This window comes from Prionailurus viverrinus, chromosome E2 (assembly GCF_022837055.1).
Source record: "Prionailurus viverrinus isolate Anna chromosome E2, UM_Priviv_1.0, whole genome shotgun sequence".
In the NCBI taxonomy this organism is placed as follows: domain Eukaryota; kingdom Metazoa; phylum Chordata; class Mammalia; order Carnivora; family Felidae; genus Prionailurus; species Prionailurus viverrinus.
The window spans coordinates 2,826,804-2,847,966 of record NC_062575.1 but is presented as its reverse complement, the minus strand read 5'-3'; the positions used below and the strand labels follow the sequence as shown (position 1 = coordinate 2,847,966).

The 21,163-nt window shown below is 42.9% G+C and overlaps 2 protein-coding genes across 12 annotated transcripts in view; one reads left to right on the top strand and one right to left on the bottom strand.

Annotated features, from left to right (window-relative positions):
• Window positions 1-21,163, bottom strand: part of NLRP13 (NLR family pyrin domain containing 13) — a 143,455-nt gene that overhangs the window by 71,579 nt on the left and 50,713 nt on the right. The window contains exon 1 of one of the 11 annotated variants that reach the window (XM_047834428.1): window positions 7,989-8,045. The exons of the other annotated variants lie outside the window; for them this stretch is intronic. The gene's annotated coding sequence lies outside the window, so the exon portion shown is untranslated. Of the gene's footprint in view, window positions 1-7,988; window positions 8,046-21,163 lie in introns of those variants that run through there. 11 annotated transcript variants of the gene reach the window in all.
• The window catches only part of NLRP8 (NLR family pyrin domain containing 8), a 32,853-nt gene continuing 13,106 nt past the window's right edge, over window positions 1,417-21,163 (top strand). The window contains 6 exon segments of the mRNA XM_047836076.1: window positions 1,417-1,708; window positions 8,727-8,801; window positions 10,812-12,411; window positions 14,721-14,825; window positions 16,787-16,954; window positions 19,715-19,864. Coding sequence (XP_047692032.1) covers window positions 1,417-1,708; window positions 8,727-8,801; window positions 10,812-12,411; window positions 14,721-14,825; window positions 16,787-16,954; window positions 19,715-19,864 — 2,390 coding nt within the window.

Below are 21,163 nucleotides of genomic sequence, written 5' to 3'. Positions count from 1 at the left end.
TAAGTGTCCAACTTTGGCTCAGGTCATGATCTCACGGTTCATGGGTTCAATCCCCATGTCAGGCTCTGTGCTGTCAGCTCAGAGCCTGGAGCCTGCTTTGGACTCTGTCTCTCCCTCTCTCTCTTCCCCCTCCCCCACTCACACTCTATCTCTCTCTCAAAAATGAATAAACATTTTAAAAAATTTAAAGAAAACAACTCTTAGTTTCATTGATCTTTTCTGGTGTCTTTTTGGTCTTTGTTTCATTTACTTTTTCTCTGAACTTTACTATTTCCTTCCTTCTGCTAACTTTGGGCTTAGTTTGTTCTTTCTAGTTCTTTGAAGTGTAAAGTTGGGTTGTTTGAAATCTTTTTTTTTTTCTTAATGTAGGCGTTTTTGCTCGCATATCAGGAATTGATAGAATCCAAGAGTGGAGGTGAAGGTTGAGTGCTAATTTAAGGGGAAGTTGTCATCCACAGGGAACTTACAATTATCCAGAACCATTGCAGTGAATTAATTGAAGGTGATAAAACTTTGGTGACTCAAATACATAATGACTTAAAGGACATATGCAGGAAGTTCTCAGGTGATGGGGATGAGAATTAAAATGTGGTGACAAAAATAACTCAGAGTAATTGTATGTGAGCAGCAGGTAGACCAAAAAGTAAGCCCCTCTCCCACCAGTGACTTCATTGTTTTCTTTCTTCTTCTCCACATTCTACTTCTTTCCCATGATAACCATGATGGAAGACAAGAAAAGATGAGACAGTGGAGGAAATGAATGGAGAGGAACAACACACCTTTGATTCCAGGCGCTTTTTATACATTCCCATTGAGTCTCTAAAATAACTGAGGTATAGATAGAAGCCCCAAATAAGTGTTAGCTATGATGTGCCAGGCACTATCCCAAATGTACCTGTAGATCTGTCTCTTTGAGAATCCTCACAACCCCATGAGCAGGTAGGCTCTGATCCCAAGATCAAAGGTGAGAAAAGAGGCACAGAGAGATCCTGTAATTTGGCCAACCACCTTGCCAATAGGTGGCATTGAGAATAAAAACAACCAAGTAGATTTGAGTCTAAACACTAAGCCTGAGCACTGGATGTGCCCGCGGGTTTTTCCACAGGACAGAGAAACTTGGAGGGAAGGAGGTAAAGACAGTATCTGGTACACAGTATGCTCTATAAAATATGGATTTGATAAATCCATATTTATCAAAGGTTTGAAAAACCTCTTGGGTGGGTTTTCATTTTCTTCTATTTTCATGTCTCCACAGGTCTGGTCTGTTCTCTCTTCCAATTGGTTGTCTTTGTCACTGGCACTAAGGTTCTAGGTCTTGAGAGAAAATAAGTGATGGAAATCAGAATTCTAGCCCTTTTTCCTGCTCTTCCTCCTGCTCTGTCTTCTTCCTCTCCTTGTTATTTGTTCCCATCCTTGATGTCCTCTGCCTCCTCCTCCTCCTCCCCTTTTGAAAATGGGGTCATGCTGTACATGGTCTATTTAAGCAAGGAGGAACTACAAAGGTTCAAGCAGCTTTTAGTGGATGAGAACCCCAGACCTGGCTCTGTCCAGATCACCTGGGACCAGGTGAAGACAGCCAGATGGGGGGAGGTGGTTCATCTCTTGATGGAGTACTTCCCTGGACAACTGGCTTGGGATGTGACTTGTGACATCTTTGCCAAGATGAACCAGACAGAACTGTGTCTTCAGGTACAGATGGAGCTAAATGGTAAGTAATAATCTGGTATAAAAATGGGGATGGGTTTCAGTGCTAAAGAACCAAATACTTTACTGGCCATCCACCATCAGAAGACAAACAGTAGAGTAAGATGGTGACTGAGTGCAAAGGCAAAGACCATCATATGAGCATACTGACAACAACAACAACAAACTTAACCAGATACTGCTTATTTAGGACCTATCTATAGCCCATTTTCATTACTTATAGATCCCATGTTTGTGAATCTGCCTACTCACTAAAATTTATTTGTAAATCCGAAATCAATAATGGTGGAACTTTGATGCTCATTTACAGACATGCAGGATGGAGGACAATTGAATGCACATGTTCCCAACTGCAGATGAACAAAGCAATACTCTGCCTTCTTACCTGTGTTCCCATCCTGCAAACGAGTGTCTTTTCCATAATCTATTTATTGCCACTTTTTTGTGTGTTTTTGTGTATTTTGTTGGTGCCATTGCTGTTGAACCTGATCCCCAAAGCATAGTGGTGGAGTGCTATTTGGTGTCCTAAGCACAAAAGGGTCGGGACATGCCTTACAGAGAAAATACATGTGTTGGGTAAGCTTCATTCAGGCATGAGTTATAGCACAGTCGAATATGATGTCTTATTTATTTATTTATTTATTTATTTTTTATGAAATTTATTGACAAATTGGTTTCCATACAACACCCAGTGCTCATCCCAAAAGGTGCCCTCCTCAATACCCATCACCCACCCTCTCCTCCCTCCCACCCCCCCATCAACCCTCAGTTTGTTCTCAGTTTTTAACAGTCTCTTATGCTTTGGCTCTCTCCCACTCTAACCTCTTTTTTTTTTTTTTTCCTTCCCCTCCACCATGGGTTCCTGTTTAGTTTCTCAGGATCCACATAAGAGTGAAACCATATGGTATCTGTCTTTCTCTGTATGGCTTATTTCACTTAGCATCACACTCTCCAGTTCCATCCACGTTGCTACAAAAGGCCATATTTCATTTTTTCTCATTGCCACGTAATATTCCATTGTGTATATAAACCACAATTTCTTTATCCATTCATCAGTTGATGGACATTTAGGCTCTTTCCACAATTTGGCTATTGTTGAGAGTGCTGCTATGAACATTGGGGTACAAGTGGCCCTATGCATCAGTGCTCCTGTATCCCTTGGATAAATTCCTAGCAGTGCTATTGCTGGGTCATAGGGTAGGTCTATTTTTAATTTTTTGAGGAACCTCCACGCTGCTTTCCAGAGCGGCTGCACCAATTTGCATTCCCACCAACAGTGCAAGAGGGTTCCCGTTTCTCCACATCCTCTCCAGCATCTATAGTCTCCTGATTTGTTCATTTTGGCCACTCTGACTGGCGTGAGGTGATACCTGAGTGTGGTTTTGATTTGTATTTCCCTGATAAGGAGCGACGCTGAACATCTTTTCATGTGCCTGTTGGCCATCCGGATGTCTTCTTTAGAGAAGTGTCTATTCATGTTTTCTGCCCATTTCTTCACTGGGTTATTTGTTTTTTGGGTGTGGAGTTTGGTGAGCTCTTTATAGATTTTGGATACTAGCCCTTTGTCTGATATGTCATTTGCAAATATCTTTTCCCATTCCGTTGGTTGCCTTTTAGTTTTGTTGGTTGTTTTCTTTGCTGTGCAGAAGCTTTTTATCTTCATAAGGTCCCAGTAATTCACTTTTGCTTTTAATTCCCTTGCCTTTGGGGATGTGTCGAGTAAGAGATTGCTACGGCTGAGGTCAGAGAGGTCTTTTCCTGCTTTCTCCTCTAAGGTTTTGATGGTTTCCTGTCTCACATTTAGGTCCTTTATACATTTTGAGTTTATTTTTGTGAATGGTGTGAGAAAGTGGTCTAGTTTCAACCTTCTGCATGTTGCTGTCCAGTTCTCCCAGCACCATTGGTTAAAGAGGCTGTCTTTTTTCCATTGGATGTTCTTTCCTGCTTTGTCAAAGATGAGTTGGCCATACGTTTGTGGGTCTAGTTCTGGGGTTTCTATTCTATTCCATTGGTCTATGTGTCTGTTTCTGTGCCAATACCATGCTGTATTGATGATTACAGCTTTGTAGTAGAGGCTAAAGTCTGGGATTGTGATGCCTCCTGCTTTGGTCTTCTTCTTCAAAATTCCTTTGGCTATTCGGGGCCTTTTGTGGTTCCATATGAATTTTAGGATTGCTTGTTCTAGTTTCGAGAAGAATGCTGGTGCAATTTTGATTGGGATTGCATTGCATGTGTAGATAGCTTTGGGTAGTATTGACATTTTGACAATATTTATTCTTCCAATCCATGAGCAGGGAATGTCTTTCCATTTCTTTAAATCTTCTTCAATTTCCTTCATAAGCTTTCTATAGTTTTCAGCATACAGATCCTTTACATCTTTGGTTAGATTTATTCCTAGGTATTTTATGCTTCTTGGTGCAATTGTGAATGGGATCAGTTTCTTTATTTGTCTTTCTGTTGCTTCATTGTTAGTGTAGAAGAATGCAACTGATTTCTGTACATTGATTTTGTATCCTGCAACTTTGCTGAATTCATGTATCATTTCTAGCAGACTTTTGGTGGAGTCTATCGGATTTTCCATGTATAATATCATGTCATCTGCAAAAAGCGAAAGCTTGACTTCATCTTTGCCAATTTTGATGCCTTTGATTTCCTTTTGTTGTCTGATTGCTGATGCTAGAACTTCCAACACTATGTTAAACAACAGTGGTGAGAGTGGGCATCCCTGTCGTGTTCCTGATCTCAGGGAAAAAGCTCTCAGTTTTTCCCCGTTGAGGATGATGTTAGCTGTGGGCTTTTCATAAATGGCTTTTATGATCCTTAAGTATGTTCCTTCTATCCCAACTTTCTCAAGGGTTTTTATTAAGAAAGGGTGCTGGATTTTGTCGAAGGCCTTTTCTGCATCGATTGACAGGATCATATGGTTCTTCTCTTTTTTTTTGTTAATGTGATGTATCACGTTGATTGATTTGCGAATGTTGAACCAGCCCTGCATCCCAGGAATGAATCCCACTTGATCATGGTGAATAATTCTTTTTATATGCTGTTGAATTCGATTTGCTAGTATCTTATTGAGAATTTTTGCATCCATATTCATCAGGGATATTGGCCTGTAGTTCTCTTTTTTTACTGGGTCTCTGTCTGGTTTAGGAATCAAAGTAATACTGGCTTCATAGAATGAGTCTGGAAGATTTCCTTCCCTTTCTATTTCTTGGAATAGCTTGAGAAGGATAGGTATTATCTCTGCTTTAAACGTCTGGTAGAACTCCCCTGGGAAGCCATCTGGTCCTGGACTCTTATTTGTTGGGAGATTTTTGATAACCGATTCAATTTCTTCGCTGGTTATGGGTCTGTTCAAGCTTTCTATTTCCTCCTGATTGAGTTTTGGAAGAGTGTGGGTGTTCAGGAATTTGTCCATTTCTTCCAGGTTGTCCAATTTGTTGGCATATAATTTTTCATAGTATTCCCTGATAATTGTTTGTATCTCTGAGGGATTGGTTGTAATTCCATTTTCATTCATGATTTTATCTATTTGGGTCATCTCCCTTTTCTTTTTGAGAAGCCTGGCTAGAGGTTTGTCAATTTTGTTTATTTTTTCAAAAAAACCAACTCTTGGTTTCGTTGATCTGCTCTACAGTTTTTTTAGTTTCTATATTGTTTATTTCTGCTCTGATCTTTATTATTTCTCTTCTTCTGCTGGGCTTAGGCTGCCTTTGCTGTTCTGCTTCTAGTTCCTTTAGGTGTGCTGTTAGATTTTGTATTTGGGATTTTTCTTGTTTCTTGAGATAGGCCTGGATTGCAATGTATTTTCCTCTCAGGACTGCCTTTGCTGCGTCCCAAAGCCTCTGGATTGTTGTATTTTCATTTTCGTTTGTTTCCATATATTTTTTAATTTCTTCTCTAATTGTCTGGTTGACCCACTCATTCGTTAGTAGGGTGTTCTTTAACCTCCATGCTTTTGGAGGTTTTCCAGACTTTTTTCTGTGGTTGATTTCAAGCTTCATAGCATTGTGGTCTGAAAGTAAGCATGGTATAATTTCAATTCTTGTAAACTTATGAAGGGCTGTTTTGTGACCCAGTATATGATCTATCTTGGAGAATGTTCCATGTGCACTCGAGAAGAAAGTATATTCTGTTGCTTTGGGATGCAGAGTTCTCAATATATCTGTCAAGTCCATCTGATCCAATGTCTCATTCAGGGCCCTTGTTTCTTTATTGACCGTGTGTCTAGATGATCTATCCATTTCTGTAAGTGGTGTATTAAAGTCCCCTGCAATTACCACATTCTTATCAATAAGGTTGCTTGTGTTTATGAGTAATTGTTTTATATATTTGGGGGCTCCGGTATTCGGGTCATAGACATTTATAATTGTTAGCTCTTCCTGATGGATAGACCCTGTAACTATTATATAATGTCCTTCTTCATCTCTTGTTACAGCCTTTAATTTAAAGTCTAGTTTGTCTGATATAAGTATGGCTACTCCAGCTTTCTTTTGGCTTCCAGTCGCATGATAAATAGTTTTCCATCCCCTCACTCTCAATCTAAAGGTGTCCTCAGGTCTAAAATGAGTCTCTTGTAGACAGAAAATAGATGGGTCTTGTTTTTTTATCCATTCTGATACCCTATGTCTTTTGGTTGGCGCATTTAATCCATTTACATTCAGTGTTATTATAGAAAGATACGGGTTTAGAGTCATTGTGATGTCTGTATGTTTTATGCTTGTAGTGATGTCTCTGGGACTTTGTCTCACAGGGTCCCCCTTAGGATCTCTTGTAGGGCTGGTTTAGTGGTTTAGTTTAGTTTAGTTTTCTGGCCTGCCAAGATTCAAAAGAGAGATCAGTCACGAGTCTTATAGGTCTCCCTTTATATGTGAGGGCACGTTTACCCCTTGCTGCTTTCAGAATTTTCTCTTTATCCTTGTATTTTGCCAGTTTCACTATGATATGTCGTGCAGAAGATCGATTCAAGTTACGTCCGAAGGGAGTTCTCTGTGCCTCTTGGATTTCAATGCCTTTTTCCTTCCCCAGTTCAGGGAAGTTCTCAGCTATTATTTCTTCAAGTACCCCTTCAGCACCTTTCCCTCTCTCTTCCTCCTCTGGGATACCAATTATGCGTATATTATTTCTTTTTAGTGTATCACTTAGTTCTCTAATTTTCCCCTCATACTCCTGGATTTTTTTATCTCTCTTTTTCTCAGCTTCCTCTTTTTCCATAACTTTATCTTCTAGTTCACCTATTCTCTCCTCTGCCTCTTCAAGCCGAGCTGTGGTGGTTTCCATTTTGTTATGCATTTCGTTTAAAGCGTTTTTCAGCTCCTCGTGACTGTTCCTTAGTCCCTTGATCTCTGTAGCAAGAGATTCTCTGCTGTCCTGTATACTGTTTTCAAGCCCAGTGATTAATTTTATGACTATTATTCTAAATTCACTTTCTGTTATGTTATTTAAATCCTTTTTGATCAGCTCATTAGCTGTTGTTATTTCCTGGAGATTCTTCTGAGGGGAATTCTTCCGCTTGGTCATTTTGGATAGTCCCTGGCGTGGTGAGGACCTGCAGGGCACTTCCCCTGTGCTGTGGTGTATAACTGGAGTTGGCGGGCGGGGCCACAGTCAGACCTGATGTCTGCCCCCAGCCCACCGCTGGGGCCACAGTCAGACTGGTGTGTGCCTTCTTTTCCCCTCCTCTAGGGGCGGGATTCACTGTGGGGTGGTGTGGCCCGTCTGGGCTACTTGCACCCTGCCAGGCTTGTGATGCTGGGGATCTGGCGTATTAGCTGGGGTGGGTGGGCAAGGTGCACGGGGGCAGGAGGGGCAGGCTTAGATCGCTTCTCCTTAGGTGATCCACTTCAGGAGGGGCCCTGTGGCAGCGGGAGGGAGTCAGATCCGCTGCCGGAGGTTTGGCTCCGCAGAAGCGCAGAGTTGGGTGTTTGCGAGGAGCGAGCAAGTTCCCTGGCAGGAACCGGTTCTCTTTGGGATTTTGGCTGGGGGATGGGCGGGGGAGATGGCGCTGGCGAGCGCCTTTGTTCCCCACCAAACTGAGCTCTGTTGTCAGGGGGCTCAGCAGCTCTCCCTCCCTTTGTCCTCCAGCCTTCCCGCTTTCCGAGCAGAGCTGTTAACTTATGACCTCCCAGACGCTAAGTCGCGCTTGTTGTGGGAACACAGTCCATCAGGCCCCTCCGCTTTTGCAAGCCAGACTCAGGGGCTCTGCTTGGCCGGCGAGCCGCCCCTCCGCCCCGGCTCCCTCCCGCCAGTCCGTGGAGCGCGCACCGCCTCGCCGCCCTTCCTACCCTCTTCCGTGGGCCTCTCGTCTGCGTTTGGCTCCGGCGACTCCGTTCTGCTAATCCTCTGGCGGTTTTCTGGGTTATTTAGGCAGGTGTAGATGGAATCTAAGTGATCAGTAGGACGTGCGGTGAGCCCAGCGTCCTCCTAAGCCGCCATCTTGCCGCAACTCTCGAATATGATGTCTTTAAACAAAAACAAACATAGACCATGGTTATGGATTGAAGAGTCAAAAATGTGTAGACAGAGGCTATAGGAAGGTATCTCTGTATTCACATGGGAGCAGTATTGGCTAATTGAATGTTCACAGTAATTTTATAGAACATAAATGGCATGAATAAGAAGAATCAATGACTATACGTGTATATTTGTATATATATGATTATGTTCATATACATATAAATCTGCACATAGATTTATACAAATACATCTATATGTGAACATACATATATATTAACGTCTGTATATATTTTATATACACATACATGTGTGTGTTTTTGTGTTTATTTCTCCCTCTGTGTTTGGCTAGGCTATAAATTTGTTTATGAACACCTTCCTCAGTACATCCTAAAACAGCACCATTTTCTCACTTCCTAATGTCATGATGGGGTCAAGACAATGTTCTTCTCCCTGGACTAAGGTGGTGAATTGTTGCCCCCATCCTGAAAGATCCCATCCCCTCCACATGGCTTTCCCTGTCCTGTCAGTCATTCCAGTGGAATATTCTCCTTCCCTGTCTGTTCCAGACATTCTACCCAGACTGGAGCCAGCAGACACAAACCCAAGAGAAATGCCAATGAATATGGAGGAAAGAGAATCTGGTATGTGCTGGCATCGTGACAAAGCCTGGAGGAAAATAGGCTGTGGGTTAGGGTGAGAAGCTCAGTTCCTGAAGCAAGGCAGATTATAAATGAGTAAGTCAGCATCTCTTCTATGAATCAGAACTTAAGAAAAAAGAGTAGTTGGGGACACACATAACTCAAAGTCCAGCCACCAGCCCAGATGGAGGCCGGGCCCCAGCTACATCCTTGAGACATCACTCTGTCCTTCTAGCTCCCTCTTCTTTTGTGGGACCCAGTTTCAAGTAGTGTCTCCTGCCATGGTGGCCATCTTGACCACCAGCTACCCTACACATACATTGTACCCACTTAGCATCAGCAGAAAGAGGAGTATTTTCTCATTTCTCCAGCACTCATTCTAGAACTGACTCATCTAATGAACTGAGGTCCCAAGCTCATGAATGAGTGATGTGATGAAATGCTCTGGTTGGTTAAGACTGGTTCATGCACTTCAGAGAGAGCTTGGTAATAGGACCAGCCCACAGCCCAATTTAACAAACTGAGGGCTGCAAGAGGAGGTTTCCCTAAAGAATCATGGTAGTGCTCTTGCCAGAATGAGTATGGTTGGTAGGCAGACAAATACAGCGCATCTCTTATTCCATCCTCTTCTTCATTCCACCATCCTGGGCCATCAGAAGTCAGATTCTACAAAGAACCCAAATTATTTTTGTGCGAATTGAGTTTGTGCTTCTCAGTCAGGTTGTGTGAAGAGACGAGGTCAAAAGGAACCAAGAGCCCAAGGCCAGCATTCTTATCTGCCGTGAAAGCATGTAGTAAGTGGGATGTGGGTTTCCCAACTCCAGCCTTAGCACAGTTAGATTTCACCTGTTCAACAAACACTGGAGGGCTTATAGTTCTGACACCACAGTCTGAGACAGAGTCATAAACCCTATTTTATTTTGGAGATGGCAGGCTGGAGACTGAGATTCTGTGACTGGCTTACCCTCATAGAGCTAACAGGTCCATAGATCTTGAACTTGTAGTAAGCTTCCTTCTACCCATCAGCTGGGGCTGGGGGGGAATGCAATTGTACCAGACATCATGTCTAATTTGTAAAGTTTCCTGTTGAGGAGAGGGGAGAGAGAGTGAGAGTGAGAGTGAGGAAGAAAGAAAGAAAGAAAGAAAGAAAGAAAGAAAGAAAGAAAGAAAGAAAGAAAGAGAATCACATGTTGGGATGAAGGTTGTGACAGATCCTGTTAACTCCTGACCCCATATCTCATGTGCTAACAGAATCCAGTTTCAATTAGGGGTAAAATGTGACCAGCCTTAAGGGAAATATTTTTTCCAGACTCCCTTAAAATTGGGGTTAACCATCTGACAACTCTAGGCCATAAGATATAATTAAAAATCTCCCAGTTCGAGCCCCGCGTCAGGCTCTGGGCTGATGGCTCGGAGCCTGGAGCCTGTTTCCGATTCTGTGTCTCCCTCTCTCTCTGCCCCTCCCCCGTTCATGCTCTGTCTCTCTCTGTCCCAAAAATAAATAAACGTTGAAAAAAAAATCTTTAAAAAAAAATCTCCTGAGTTCATGAATCTGTACTGATAAAAGTAGACATGAGCTGTTAGTATGTCCCTCCTCCCCACTATTTCTGCTTTGAATACAAATGCCATAACCAACTACATAACAATAACATAGCTACAATAGCAGTGTCTTATTCATGAGGCAAGAAATATGAAGAATGGGCTCATAGAAATGTGATGTTACTTGGCCCTGAAGCTTCAGAACCACCAAACCGATTTCAACATCTCTACACCACCCTCCCCATATTTCTTTAATAAAAAGCAATCCTTGTTCTGTTTAAGCCACTTCAAGTGGACTCTCCTGTTTACTCGCAGCTTCTAAAATTTTGCAGTGCTCTCCAGAAAAGTTCATGGTGTGTGCAGGTGTCTTGTGGGGCTTGATGTAGGCATCAAGGTTAGTTTTCTTTTTGTTCATTTAGTTCTCGCAGATAACCCTGATGTCGTATCTGTGTTTCCCCCATCTTGCTCATCTAGATAAAATACAAGAGTACAAACTGCACGTGATCGATGAGTGTTCCACAACATGTAGCAAGACCACTTGGCCTGGGAACCATGTAGACTTCTTCCACCAAGAAATAGAGAGACACAAGAGGTTCTTACCATGTCTGTTTCTTCCCAGAAGACCTCAAGGGAGACAGCCCATGACTGTGGTCCTACAGGGAGTTGCTGGGGTTGGAAAAACAACCCTAGCTAAAAAGGTGATGTTGGAGTGGGCACAAAACAAGTTCTACCCCCATAAGTTCTGGTGTGCTTTCTACATCCATTGCCGGGAAGTGTCCCAGGTGGCCAAGCAGAGCTTCTCGGAGCTGATTGCCCATAAGTGGCCAGGGTCAAAAGCTCTCATGTCCAAGATTATGTCCAAACCAGACCAACTTCTGCTCCTCTTTGATGGCTTTGAGGAGGTAACATTGACCCTCACAGATAGACCAACTGACCTGAGTGAGGACTAGAGCCAGAAATTGCCTGGGTCTATCCTGCTGACCAGTTTGCTGAGCAAAAGAATGCTTCCTGAAGCCACTATACTGATCACTCTGAGGTTCACGTCTCGGAGGAAACTTAAGCCCTTCCTAAAACAGCCCTCTTTTATAACCCTTACAGGGTTTGGTATGGCAGAAAGAGGCAAGTATTTCAGGACCTATTTCAGAAACAAGAGGGAAGCTGATGAAGCCTTGAGTTTCGTCATGGGAAACACGATTCTCTTGTCCATGTGCTGGGTCCCTGTGGTTTGCTGGATGGGGTGCTCTTGTCTGAGGCAGCAGATGGAGAGAGGAACAGATCTCAGGCAGGTGTATACAAGTGCCACGGCTCTATTCATCCAGTATCTGTCTAGCTTATTTCCCACCAAGGATGGAGGACTTCCCGGCAACACTCACCAAGAACAGCTGAGAGGTCTGTGTTACTTGGCTGCAGAGGGTATGTGGAACATGAAATGGGTGTTTGACCCAGAAGACCTGGAGCACGCCAAGCTGGAGGAGACCGCCATTGCCACTTTTCTCCGTGTGAATATCTTTCAAAGGGTTGCAGGTGACCAAGACTGTTACACTTTTGCCTTCATGAGCTTCCAGGAATTCTTTGCTGCCTTGTGGTATGTCCTCTCCTCCCCGCAAAGACTAAGAAATTTCCAGGTGTTGGACAGCGTTCACGTCATGCGCATGATAGCCTACCCCAGAAGAAAGAAAAACTATCTCGCTCCGATGGGGCTTTTCCTGTTTGGCCTTTTAAATGAAACGTGCGCTTTAGCCGCGGAGAAGTGATTCCGAGGCAAGCTGACCTTGAGTAACAGAAAGAAGTTGTTGGAAGTTGCAGCCCTGTCACATGAATTTGGCCCCCCAACCCCACACCACTGCGTCCCACAGCTATTGTACTGTCTGCATGAAACCCAGGAGGAGGCATTTGTGAGCCAGATCCTAAATGATTGTCAGAAAGCTGCTTTGACCATCAGCAAGGTCAAAGACATGCAGGTGTCTGCTTTTTGTCTGAAGCACTGTAGACACCTGCGGTGTCTGGAACTGACCAGCACCCTGACCGTCACCCAAGTGTCCACACCCCACCCAGAATCCCTCCGTTCCACTGAGTGAGTGCTCTCCTCTCTGCTTGGGCAGCCTGACCTGTCCAGGGACCTTGCCTGCGGTCCTCCCGGCATACAGGGTGACCACCTGTCCTGAGGCGGTCCCTTACACAAGGGACTGTCCATTTTAAAACCAGGACAGGAGGTGCTCCCAGGACGCAGATTTGCATGCTAAAACCAGGAGAATCCTGGAGAAGCAAAGTGATTTGTTTACCTTCTTTATCTCTAGTCTGCATCCCCTCCCCCCCTTCTACATGGGGACATTGCATCTGTCCCCCCTACTTCTGTGTGTCTCTAGCTCATTAGTCTCTAGGGAGGTGCTGTCCACTGGAAGTTTTCTGTGAGAGTGGAAATGCACCATCCACTAAGTGAACCACCAGCTACGTGTGACTACTGAGCACTGCATTTAAAAAAATTTTTTTAATGTTTATTTGGGTTTTTCTTGGGGGGGGGAGGGTAAGAGAGAGAAGAAGACATAGAACGCGAAGCAGGCTCCAGGCTCCCAGCTGTCAGCACAGAGCCCAACACAGGGCTCAAACTCACAAACTATGAGATCATGACCTGAGCTGAAGTTGGAGGCTCAACCGACCAAGCCACCCAGGTGCCCCCTGACATGGCATTTTTCAATTTTATTTCATTTTGGGGCACCTAGGTGGCTCAGTCGGTTAAGCATCCAATTTCAGCTCAGGTCATGATCTCACAGTTCATGAGTTTGAGCCCCACATCAGACTCTGTGCTGACAACTCAGAGCCTGGAGCTTGCTTCTGATTCTGTGTCTCCCTCTCTCTCTCTGCCCCTCCCCTGCTCACACTCTGTCTCTCTGTGTCTGTCAAAAAGAAAGAAACACTAAAAAAAATTTTTTTAAGGTGAGAAATTTCCTTTGTGTTGGTGAGTCTGTTGGTAACATTTGCGGGAGTTCTTGAAGGGAGTTGGTATATTTATCCCAGCTTTTTTGGAGCTATAATTGATACATAACATTGATATATGTTTCAGGTATACAACGTAGTGATTTTATATATGTACATATTGCAAAATGATTACCACGATAAGGTTACTTAACATATCGCTCATCTCACATAGTTACAATTTGTGTGTGTGTGTGTGTGTGTGTGTGTGTGTGTGAACTTTTACAATCTACTCTCTTAGTGACTTTCAAATATATAACATGGTAAACAGTTTGCATGCTTTGACTACCTGTATCCATTCCTCTCCCCACTCCCGTACACGGAGTTGGTATTATTTTGATGTATTTGTATTTAAAATGGATATGAAACGTACATGGCTTTATTTAATGGGATTTTATTTTAAACAAAAATTACATGCTAGTGTAAGTATTCCAAACTTTTCTTTTTTTCATCTAATAGGTCTTAGAAATATTTTTTAAAAAAAATTTAATGTTTATTTATCTTTGAGAGAGACAGAGACAGAATGCGAGTGGGTTACAGGCAGAGAGAGAGGGAAACACAGAATCGGAAGCAGGCTCCAGGCTCTGAGCTGTCAGCACAGAGCCCGACGCGGGGCTCGAACCCACGAGCTGTGAGATCATGACTTGAGCTGAAGTCAGACGCTCAACCACCGAGCTACCCAGGCGCCCCGGTCTTAGAAATATTTTAATATCTGTGCACACTTTCTTTAATAGTGGTTCTTCAACGAGGTGTACTAAAGTCTCCCAAAAATAGGTATACTGGAGATAATTATAGCAGTTCCCCCTTCGTATGCTTGTGGGTTATTTCCAACTATTTAATACAAACAGGATGAAACAAAATTCCTCATAGGCATCTCTTGGTCACCCTTTCTGAAAAAGATTGCATGGGGGGAAATGAAGGGGGAAATCAGCAGGTGTTTCCAGAGCCACACTACATTACATGTGAGTCTAGCTATGGATTTTCCTCTCCTGCACTCACCATGCCAAAAGAGACTAATATTCCCTTATTCTCCTACAGAGGGTTTTTTTTTAATTTTTAATAACAGTTTTATAAGCAAAGACTAAGACTAGAGAATGCAGATATAATTTAATCTCTGCCTCCATATAAATCCTAAGTGGTTAAAACAGCAACTCTCTTTCTTTCTAAGTCATGGGGAAATACAGGTACCTCTCTTTACCTAAGGCTACAAGTCTTCCTGGAATAAAATGCAAAATCTTGTAATGGTTCTTCTGGGCATTTTTTTTTTAAGTGAGGGAGTCTTACTGGAGTCATAAAGGGTCTGTGGATCACAACCAAGGTAAGGGAACACCAGCCCTGGGTTTACAAGTGGGTTTGCTCAAGTTTAATCTCTGATGACAAGCCACAGGGTTTTTTGTCTCTTGCACACAGACCAGAAAGCAGCGATCAGTGTTTTCTATGGTGGCGAGACTTCTGCTCCGTGTTTTGGACACACGAGAGTTTGGAGGTCCTGGCTGTGACCAACACTTTTATGGAGTCTGCAAAACTAATTTGCATATAACACGGACCCTGGTTGGAGGGAATTCCATGGAAACAGTCTGCTTCCCGTTTTTCTTCCCCTTCTCTGCTCACATAGACTTGCAGAAACCACCCATGTTTATATTTTTCCCCCTTCTAGTTGTAATGAGGCAGAACAAACAGCTCTGTGTAAGTTTAAGGTGTGCAGACTAATGCTCCCTCTCTCTCTGCCTCTCCCCTACTCATGCACTCTCTCTCTCTCTCTCAAAAATAAATATTTTTAAAAATTAAAAAAATACACACATCACCTTCTAGAGTTACCTTATAGAGTTAGTTTAATTTTTAAAAAATAAAAAAAATACACACATCACCTTCTAGAAGTTTTTTTCTTCTTTATGATAAGAAGGATCTGCTCTCTCGGCAACTTTCAAATAGACCAGCCAGTGGTGTTAACCACAGTCATCAGGCTGTACGTCATGTCCCCAGTACCGGGAAGCTTGTACCTTTTGACCACCCTCACCCAATTCCTCCACCTCCTGCCTCTGACAACCACAAAAACAGATCTCTTCCTGAGCTTTAGGGTTTGTTGTTGTTGTTGTTGTTGTTGTTGTTGTTGTTGTTGTTTTAGGTCCACATACCAGTGAGATCACTTTTCCGTTAAGACATACAAATGGAAGGGCGCCTGGGTGGCTCAGTCAGTTAAAGGTCCAACTTTAGCTCAGGACATGATCTCATAGTTTGTGGGTTCAAGCCCCATGTCAGGCTCGGCGCTGACAGCTCAAAGCCTGGAGCCTGCTTCCGATTCTGTCTCTCCTTCTCTCTCTCTGCTTCTTCCTTGCTCATGCTCTCTCAAAAAAAAAAATAAATAAATAGTAAAAAAATTTTTGTTTAAAAAAACATACAAATGGAGTAGGCTTCCCCATTTCACAGATGAACGAACTGAGGCACAAGATGATACAGCTGATATGTACTTAAAATATGGATTTAATCTGGACATCTTGTCTCCAGGGTCTGTTCTCATAGCCAGTACCCCATGTTCTTGCTCCCTGTGCTTTTCAATACCTAGAAACCCAGTAGCTCCTCAAAATTCCTTGAAATAGCCCACCAGACATCATGTGACTGCCCCTAGCCAGCGTCTGACCTATTTTCTCTGCTGTTACTATAATGATTATTATTACCTCCCACTTATCGAGTGCCTACTGTACATCAAGCACCGTGCAGTACCAATTACAGGTGTCATGTATGTTAATTCCCATACCCATCTTAAGGAGAAGGCATCCTTCACTCTCTCGTGGACTCAAAACTGAAGTTTGGAAGGTAAGGGATGTATGTAAGTTCACCCAACCAGGGAGGCCAAGCTGAGCTGAGAACAACCTGGTTCGGAGCCCTGGACCATACAGAAAGGCTCTCACATGTGTATAGACTAATTGAATGTAGAACTGATTAGCAAATGGGCATGTGTTGGCCAAAAAGTATAAACTGCCAGTTAGAAGATAAGTTCTGAGGATCTGATAAGACAGCACTGTGACTGTAGTCAACAATACTGTATTGTAAACTCCAAAGTTGCCAAGAGTTGATCTTCAACGTTCCCATCATAAAACAAGTAATGATAACTTTGTAATGGGATGAGGGTGTTGGCCAATGCCAAGGCAGCAACCATTCTGCAATATATTAGTGTATTAAATCAACACATTGTGCACCTTAACTCATACATTGTTATGTGTCGATCACATCTCAATAAAGCTGGAGGATAAGGACTAATTAGCCACCTTGACTGTGGTAATGATTTCATGAGTGTATTATATATATATATATATATATATATATATATATATATATATCCAACACCAAATGATAATCCTTAAATACATGATAGATGTGTTTACTGATATATCATTTATACCTCAGTAAAGCTGTTTTTGTAAAAAGAACTAATTAGCCGATAAGATCTTGTAACTAGGTGCTGCTTACTTCTCCAGCTTTAGACATGTGAATCCCTCCATGTTGAATGAAGACTTCTTCCAAGTTTTGATTGAAAACCAGTATATGAGACACTTGGAAATACAAGGCACAGAAGTGAGATGTGAGACCATGGAGTTTCTGTGCACAGCCTTGAAGTACCCACAGTGTTATCTACAGCATCTCAGGTAAGACAAGCCTGGGATTGAGAGAGACCCAGACTGGTTTTCCAGAGGTGGGATTACATGTGTGGTCTGCCTGCCATCTTTCTTTCGATCTAGTTGTTTTTGGTTTTTTTTCCCAAGGTGTACAACATGATGATTTGATATACACACACGTTGAAAAATAATCATCACCATCAACCTCACCAAGTTACCATTTGGGGGAAGGAACATTTAAGATCTCCTCTCTTGGCAAATTTCAAGTATATAATATGGTGTTGTTAACTACAGCTGTATGTTAGATCCCCACAATTCACGCATCTTACAACCCAAAGACCATCTTTTCCCCCTTACCACTACACTCCTGACCTTGGCAACCACCATTCTACTCCCTGGGTCTAACTTTCACTCAACTTTTCACACTCTACAATTTGACCATATCCTAGATATGTCTAAGATACAAGACTAGAGCGTCCGGTGGTGAGCTTGACTCCCCTCATACTGGCTTGCAAGAGGTGATTTCTAAGAACACAGGAGTTTTGTGAGCTGATTTTTTTCTTTCTTTTTTTTAATTCGTTTATATTTGTTACAACCTCTTAAAGCATAGTGTGACTTGAGAACTACATTTTCACTCACAAAACTTGAGGAGTTACTTCTCCAACAGCTTTACAACACGCCTAAAGCGGGCTTATAATTTCGCTACTCTAAACGATGCTCTTCTTTGGAAAACAAGCCCTATAGTCACTCCCATCAAGTTGGTTCAGTTTAACACACTAGTTTCTAGAGGTCTGGTACATGCAGTTGATAACCACAGGGGACAGATTTTAAAAATAGATCCTAGGAGGTGAAGGTTGTTCTAACCAAGATTTTGCTTTTAAACATCAAGGTATATTGACAATAATTTCGTATATTGAAAAAAATATATATATATAAATAAAAAATAAAATAAACATCAAGGTATAGTTCAGAACACTTCAGTGACAGAAATATTTGGTCTTACTTGATGGCTAACACTTTAGACGATGCAGTTCACATTGGGTTACATACACCTTACGACGAATGTTACCTTGTCCTGTTAAGAGCAGCTAGCATGGCACTAGAAAAGAAAAACCAGCTGGGCTCTAGTTTCTATGCATGATTTTCAAACGCCATTATTACAAAGTTATACAGACTTACAATTAAATAAACTATATGAAAAAAACAAATTTAGGGGCACCTGGCTGGTTCAGTCAGTAAAGTATGTGGGGTGAGTTCAAGCCCCATATTGGGCATAGAGCTCACCAAAAAAAGAAAAAAAAGAAAAAAGAATAATAGATTATCAAAATTCATCACCTCCTAATTTCTTTACTGTACTATTATTGATGCCAGCATTCAGCAAACTTTTTCTATAAAGGTCCAGATAAGTATTTTCAGCTTTGTGGGCCATACAGTCTTTTGTCATGACTTTTCAACTCTGCCGTTATAGGTCTAAAGTTTCCATGGCCAATATGTAAATGAATAGGTATGGCTATGTTCCAATAAAACTGTATTATTATTAATTTGTTAAGCATCTGTGAATGAAACAAGTTATTAATAGCTACTATGAATAATTTATTAAAATTTATTAATAACTCTATTCACTATATAATTTACTAATATTTATTATGGGCACAGGATTTGAATTTCATTTAATTTCCATGTGTCACAAAGTATTGTTCTTTGATCTTTTTTCACCATTAAATTTTTTTTGTTTGTTTATGTATTTTGAGGCGGGGAGAGGGGTAGAGAGAGCGAGAATCCTAAGCAGACTGCAAGCTGTCAATGCAGAGCCTGACATGGGTCTCAAACTCATGATGTGAGATAATGACCTGAGCCAAAATCAAGAGTCAGACAATTAACAACTGAACCACCCAGGCGCCCCTAAAAAGTTTTCTAAATTCTTAGTTCACAGGCTGTACGAAACCAGGTGGCCAGCCAGACTTAGCCCATGGCCATAGTTTGCCAACTCCCAGTATGTGTTTCTGAGGTTGTTGCATTTGTGTGGTGGGGTGCTCCTGCATGTCTCTCCCCAACTGTGCATCCAACAACTTGACATTGGTAGCTTGAAATCAGCCCACTGTGGGAGCATTCACACTAGACCTTGGTAGACATTGCACATCAGGGCTTTTGTTCTCCAGAGTCAATGGCTGAACATCTACCAGCACCCAAGTGCTCAGCATCCCGACCAGTCTCTCTGTGTGTGACGCTGAACCAACACAACTTGAGCAGTCTCTTGTTTCCATCTGCCAGCTCTGCTCCTTCACACCTGTCAGAGCTGAGCGGAGCCTGGATAATCTCGACATTTAACGGAACCAGGCTCAGGTGGCCAGACTGGAGGTAGGGCAGCACAGTACTTTGGTAGCGATCGACTTGAGATGGAAACCTAGCTTGGCAAGATGGCAGGTGCGTGACATGGGAAGACTTGTCTCGCATGACTGAAATCTCAGTCCTTCATCTTGAAGATTGTTTGTCCGATGAATGTAAAAAGAAGCTGTATTTCAAGGGCTGAATTGAGTCCCTGCTTCATAGTTAGAGCCCAGATGCAAGACCATGCCAGTTGGGTCTGACCCCAAGTGTATATTATTTGATCATCTGTAACGAAGATGCTTAATTCGGTACAAGCTTTCCTGCTGGAAAGGATGGAAGTAACCCCTGGAGTCACTCTGTGTGAAAAACAAGGATGTGAGATGGTTCATGGGATCTATGTGTCTACATGGGTACCATTTTCCCCAGGGGCTCAGGCTGGGCATTTTTCTGTGGCCTCAATAGCCTGGAAGACTGCTCACTTAACCCTAAAAGTTGGATTGATATTGCCAGGCATCTCAGAAGTAACATACACTCAAAGACACTAATATTAGGAAGTAGCTACCTGGAGACATTTGGTTAATATTACCTGTCCGTGGCCCAGCTGGAGAGGCTGTCATAAATCTTTCTGTTATTGTCATGACTTCTGTTCATTTGTGTGGTGAACTGAGTGCTTCTGGGAGAAAAGCAGTCATGGGGGAATGTGTGCCAACTTAAGTCTGGTGACTGATATAATTACGTAGACAGGTCCATGAAAAGCTGAGGACAGACCAAGAATGTCTCCATAAAAGTACACATTTATACCCAAGACCCTGGAATACATAATTATAGTGAGCCTGATATATCTGTCATCTAGTTTATGAACTAGAGGCTCACCAGTATTATTTTCCTTCCTCACTAATTGTATTGATTCCTACCCCCCCACCTCATGATAGCCACCTCGAATTGGGCTGATCAGGCCCCCCACACATGTATTCTTAAACTGAGCACCACACAGTTTTTCATTGCTTTGAATTTCACATAAGTGGCCTCAGCTTAATATGTGTTCTTTTTCTGATCAACCAACACTTTCGTGCTCAGTGGTTTTGGAAATCTATTCACCTTCACTACTGGATGATCACGTGTGTGTGAATATGCACCATCTACGGGCCGCTGAGGTTTGGGCTGTACACACACACACTGTGATGAATGCTCCAGCAGTAGGATCTCTGGGTCATGGACAGCGTCTGTGTTCCATTTTACCTGCTTGTTTCCAGCATCTCTGCACCCGTTTTCACCCTCTCCAGCAGGTAGCCACCAGTTCCCAGAACTCCAGTCCCTCATCCACTGCTGTTATGGTCCATCTGTCTTCTCCTTACTGTTTTTTGCCAGTCTGCCAAACAGGAGGTGGTACCTCGTTGTTCTCACTTGTATTTCCTTCATTACTATGAGAATGTTTTCATGACCTTACTATTCATAGCAGACTATGAATGCCTGCTCATGTCTTTAAAATGCATCTCTTGGGAAGCAGGAAGATGGCGGCATAGGAGGACGCTGGGCTCACTGCGCGTCCTGCTGATCACTTAGATTCCACCTACACCTGCCTAAATAACCCAGAAAACCTCCAGAGGATTAGCAGAACGGAGTCTCTGGAGCCAAGCGCAGACGAGAGGCCCACGGAAGAGGGTAGGAAGGGCGGCAAGGCGGTGCGCACTCCATGGACTGGCGGGAGGGAGCCGGGCGGAGGGGCAGCCTGCCGGCCAAGCAGAGGCCCCAAGTCTGGCTGGCAAAAGCGGAGGGGCCAGACGGACTGTGTTCCGACAGCAAGCGCAACTTAGCATCTGGGAGGTCATAAGTTAACAGCTCTGCTCGGAAAGCGGGAAGGCTGGAGGACAAAGGGAGGGAGAGATGCTGAGCCCCCGGACGACAGAGCTG